Source organism: Fibroporia radiculosa, assembly GCF_000313525.1.
Source record: "Fibroporia radiculosa TFFH 294 genomic supercontigs, scaffold1465, whole genome shotgun sequence".
In the NCBI taxonomy this organism is placed as follows: Eukaryota; Fungi; Basidiomycota; class Agaricomycetes; order Polyporales; family Fibroporiaceae; genus Fibroporia; species Fibroporia radiculosa.
Window position 1 is genome coordinate 1,899 of NW_012133306.1, and position 5,361 is coordinate 7,259.

At 55.0% G+C, this 5,361-nt stretch overlaps 2 protein-coding genes across 2 annotated transcripts; both read right to left on the reverse strand.

The window, feature by feature from the left end:
* Window positions 1-474: 474 nt before the first annotated feature.
* FIBRA_02900 (uncharacterized protein) lies at window positions 475-1,934 on the reverse strand (the record flags this gene model as incomplete). The annotated part of the gene is made up of 3 exons (XM_012324748.1): window positions 475-875; window positions 938-1,774; window positions 1,823-1,934. 3 exons carry the CDS (start codon window positions 1,932-1,934, stop codon window positions 475-477), a joined length of 1,350 nt encoding a protein of 449 aa, XP_012180138.1.
* A 1,890-nt stretch (window positions 1,935-3,824) lies between these two features.
* FIBRA_02901 (uncharacterized protein) lies at window positions 3,825-4,971 on the reverse strand (the record flags this gene model as incomplete). Its single annotated transcript, XM_012324749.1, has 4 exons — window positions 3,825-4,025; window positions 4,112-4,210; window positions 4,268-4,504; window positions 4,657-4,971. The coding sequence occupies 4 exons, from the start codon at window positions 4,969-4,971 to the stop codon at window positions 3,825-3,827; spliced, it is 852 nt and encodes a 283-aa protein (XP_012180139.1).
* Window positions 4,972-5,361: the final 390 nt, after the last annotated feature.

The following is a 5,361-nucleotide window of genomic DNA, read 5'->3' on the forward strand; positions in this document are numbered from 1 at the left end:
AAGGAGTGCGAAGGAAGAGATAGATGCAGGTGTCAACGTGGCAAAATACGAGGTCAAAAAGTTCAAAGTAGACGTCGAGGTTGGGCAAGATGTAGGCTTCGCGGGACAAGATGACGTCGCTGCGGGGCGTCCTGTAGGTGCGCCAATCGCCCTAGCAAAGACAGAGGAGGCGAGGAAGGGGAGAAATATGGAGAGCTGCACAATATGGACGGATACGCGTGAAGGACAGGAAAAGTAAGATTCGACGGAAAGACTTTAAGGAGGAAGCTTGAGGAAGGAATAAGAAACGACAAGAACAGTGCACAGATATATACTACATGGGGAGTGGAATGCAGTAAAGAATGTGACGGATGTGCAGATACGGTTCTGGATAGTCCTACCAGATATTGATAGATACAGGAGACCTAGGATACGCGTAAGTCTTATTTGAGTTGAAATCGGAATGTAAATGCAATCAACGATGAGCGAATTTACTTACAGAAGTCGTCCACTGGCATGCAATACTGGGAGCCTTGCGGAGAGCTGCGTCCGCCAGCAACCTTCGGTTATGACACTCATGACCTCATCGGAAGATCGAATATCACATTGAAGGAGAAAGACGACTTTCCGAAGAGCGGGAAATTGACGGCTAGAGAGGCTATGATCCAATTGTGCATAGCAACCACTGTCAATTTTATCGAGTGCATCCTGGACCTCGACGGGCGTCGTCTCGAGAGGTTTGAGCCGCAAAACAATTGTGATCTCAGCTAATTTCGGCAGAGACGCGCAAGACAAGACACTTGCTGCTTTGCCCATATCTTGAAGATAGCTGGCGAACGATATGGCGTGTAGCTTGATAGCTAACGTAAGGTCAATGGGGATGACCGAAGGGCGATCTAGAGGCGCCATCAGTCATTGATTTGCACTGGACTACCAGCATGCTGCCTTTACCACTGACCATGGTCAGAGGTAAAACCATAATGCACTACGTTGATGTGTACGGACGAAAGCGATTCGGCGGCCACAGCGACCAGCCTCAACAATTTGCTCGACGCCCTGTCATTGCAGGAGAGATGGCGGAGATGCGCGCCGATCGACGCGAGCACGTCAGCGACGTCATCGCTGAAAGACAGGTCGACGACGTCGAGTCGGAGAGGACGTTGCACCCTGACAACGCCCGCCATATTGCAGCCATTCTTGAACCGCACTTTCATGCACGAGAGCGAGGACAGGCGAGGGAGCGCACGGATAAGCCGCCAAAATACGACCGCAGAAGGGAATGGCACAAAGTGGAGGAGCAGCTTGGTCACCGACTCAAATGTGAGCGTTACATGGAGGAAGACTTGCGTGTGCAGCTGCCCAGCCGCCCATGCGCCATTTTCGATTCTGAGCAGCTCAACTCGGGGAAGTTTCTGCATCATCCGCACAGTAAACGACCCGAATATACCCACGGACTTTCCCCCGAAATCGAACGAGACGGTCTTGATAACATGGCATCGCTCCGGGTGCTCGCTGAGTATGTTGATAAGGCGATATACTTGCTTTTTGTCCATGCCACTCAAATCAATCACCTCCTGTATGCGAAAGCGACATCGGGCATACCACCCACGACACACTTGGCCGAGTCGTCTAAGGGTGTCGTCGGCGTAAGGATTGTCGTCTGCGATAACATCAATTATCTGCTCCCATAATTCTGGTGGAAGTCGGCCCGAAATCATGGGGCAAGTATCCAGTAATTGGCTGAACGTCCGCTCGGCGATGGGAGCATCCCAGCACGACTGTCGTCCGTTCCCATCTATATTGCATTCAACGTATCTGCGTGCGGGGGGAAGGGATCACTCACCAGCTTGAACTGCAATATGATTCCTCCCGTCGCCTTCCCCGACCCTATCCGTCGTGAAACTGACATCCTGTCGGCCACACGCTGGAGGAACGTCTACGGGTAGAGTTGCCATGTGCGGAGAGTGGGTGCATTAGACGTACGATCTCTAAGGGATGCCCACTCCCTCGAGCCAGATAACTGTCCCTGCCAGCAGCACAGCCCTGACAGCTGTGTCACCATGTGCCTGCGCTATACGTGCTGAGGATAGAATCTCCGATCGAACTTCACCGTATTGAACCTGGATTGCACATGACGAAACTCACAGTCATACCTCCCAGTCCCGTCGTTGCACAGACTTCATCTTTTTGGACAATACAGATATACTCGACCTTGGCGACCTAGTGCTTTCACGCAGATAGTGATAAAGTCAACTGTAGCATTGCCGAGCAGACGAGTCACAGATGCAAAGCACCGCCTGCACAATCATGACAGACACCCCCTTGGTCTTGCAACTACACTGCAAGGTAGTAAAAGATCAGGCTCCCATCCCGGAACGGGAGCTTCTACCAGGAGTCAATGCCCTGGCAAGGCCACCCAACGATCAAGCCGCCAGCCCGGAACAGACGCATCTGGCGGTTGAAATAAGCTGGTGCAGACTGTAATCGCCCCGTCGTTGTGCGTTGCCGTTGACATCGGAGCAGAGCCGTCGTCGCCCGACGCATTGGACCAGCCCATCGGATCAATCGGATCACCCCGACTCCGCGACTCTGCTCTCCGCCAACCCCCGCCACATACAAAGAAATTATCCTTTCTCCTCCATCAAAAGGCGTGCGAAAAGCATTAGAATTGTGTAATAAGACTCTGAACAATCCTAGGTTTGCATAGTCGAAAGTACCCTTTTGCCTGTCCAAACCGGAAGCTGCGAAAGGGCGCATTTATCAAGCCGTCCACTAGGCCATAAAGTATACTTTCTTGAGTCTCGCAAAGGGTCCATTTCCTCCTAATGGAAAGGATGAATGCTTCGTTGGCCCGCGGCCTCGTCGCCACCTCCGCGCTACCCAACACCTCGATTCCCTGCGTCAACATTCATCGTCCAACACGCACCACGCGCACCACGCGAGCGGGCATGTGTGCCCAGCCATCTCCTACTCCTACCGTACATAACCCCGCCCTCCGAGTCTCTTGTATAGGCTGCACAATATTTCTGCCGGCCTCGAAGCCCATCGAAGGCCCAAAGACACCGGCTCCCATCACCGCACTACGCACGCACATCCGAGTCCCGCTCTGCCCCAAAAAACCGGCAGCCAGAAGCTTCAAGGAGAACCCTGTACATCTCCGCGTCCCGTGAGACCAGAGCAGGGAGAACATGTCGATGCAAAGAGTCGACCTCGGCTAGAGGCCCGCTCCGAGCCCGAGTGGCGCAACCTGGACGCGCTGTCAAACGTCGTCCTCTGAACTTCCCCGTCTTGTGAGCAGAGCAGAACGTTCTTGTTGCGTACGGTAGATTGCGGACGATTGGAAGGAGGGGACTCCCCGTTGCGGTTCGCGCAGTTACCTTATCAGACTGCATATATGCGCCTTTGATTCCGATTGTCGACTTGTGGCTGCAAACATCGATTTTTGCGTGGCCCGACTGTTTACATATGAGCTTTACGGTGCACAGCAAATACAACCCAGGGGTGAATTTATTTTGAACAGTGGTAATCTAATTAAAGTGTCCTAACTACGAAAAGCGAAGAGAGCGTGCAGCGTGCGTACCGACAAGTGCGACTGGAAACGACCGTATGACCACAAACGAACGACTTTGGTGGCCCACCACCAGCCCGATATCTAGAGGGAGAGAGAAAGTCCTACACTGGAGTCCTGAGTCCATAACAAACAACACAGCGCACAAAGCCAACCACCCATCCTGTCGCTTACGCAGTGACCCTAGCGGACCTGACGTTCACTACAGGCGTAGACTTGTTTTCGCAACACCTCCAATGGTAGCTTTGGTGTGCTGTACTACATCCGCATCGAGGTTTCACGCGACATTGATACCAACGAGAGCATCTTCGCCCACCTCAGCAACACCGTCAACGATGGCATTGGCAGCTTCGACTGCGTCTGTGTCGAGGTCACGCCCGACGTGGACACCAGTGCCAACAAGCCCCGCCACTTTTACAATGTCGGCAACGTCAGCCTTCACAGCCGCGACGAGACCCAAGTCCAACACGTCGCGCTTCTGCAGAGAGACGTTGAGGGCCACACACGCGTCAAGGGCAGAGGAAGGCGTGTATCCATCACGACACGTGTCGACGACGCACGTACCGTCCTGGCAGAGGACCGAATCGACGTTGGAGATGGCTCTGCAGTTTTGACCGTGTGCAGAAGTGGATGAGAATAGCGATGAGACGATGCATCCGCCGCCTAAAGCGACACCGATCAGTCAGCAGGAGGAGATGAAGCGAAAACAGAATCACGCACAGGACTCGGGGTTGGATTTAGTGTCGATACATTCCCAGCCGAGGCCGCTGCTGCTGCCGGGGACGCCGCATACAGTTTGGCCTGCGCGGCAAGAGGGCTCGCTGCGGCGGCGGGGGACAGCAGAGCCGCAGCCGTGGGGGAAGGCTCCACACTGGCCGTTGCAGACCATGCTGGGGGCAGGACAAACGCACTCGGTGGGGTGGCTGCTGCCCGGCGGGGTGTAAGGGACGAAGCCGTCTGTACAATCCCAACCGCAAGGCCAATCAGCGCTACAGATGGGGTGAGCGTGGGAGGGGTAGTGGCAAGTCTCCTTTCCAGAGGCGCCGTTGATCTGCAAACAGACGAGGTTAACGAAAGGCGAAAGAGGGAAGGGAGACAAGGGGACGCACGAGGGCTTCGAGTTCTGCGAGGACGACATCCTCGCCGAAGAGGTCTACGGCGGCTTTTGCGACGACGTCGACTTGAATGAAATCCGGGAGGAGGGAGAGGCAGAGGCAGACTTTGATGTGGCCGAACACGATGTCGAGGATGTCAAGGTCGACGTCAAGACTGACGCAGACGTCGAGGAGATCGCGTTGGATGTGAGCCTGGCGGGACGAGACGACGTCGTGGCGGTGGGCCCTGCGGGTGAGAGAGGTGCGCGTCGCGCCAGCAAGTGCGGAGGAGGCGGCGAGGAGGGGGAGGAAAACGGATGAGAGCTTCATGGTAGGAGAGAGGATGGAGAGGAGAAGAGAGACAAGTGAAGGACAGGAAGGGTCGGGCTCGACGAGGAGACGAGGGCGGGGGAAACCTCAAGACGAGGATGGGAGACGGCCACCGCGGGGAGCCCCTTTAAGTCGGAGGGGAAGACCCTGGATGGGAGAACCCGAGTTCTGTGTCAGAAAATCGACGACAGCTGAGGCCGCACAGACCGCGCTTCGACGTCGAGGACACAGCCAATGGCAGCAGAGAATCTGTACGAGACGGGCGAGAAAGGCGTTTAGAGACGAAGGTGTGCGTACCTCCTCGTCTTCTGGTCTTCTCCATCATCGCGGGACACTTGCCCCTCGTCGCTCCCAGAGAACTCAGTATTCCAGTATGCAGTACTCAGTACT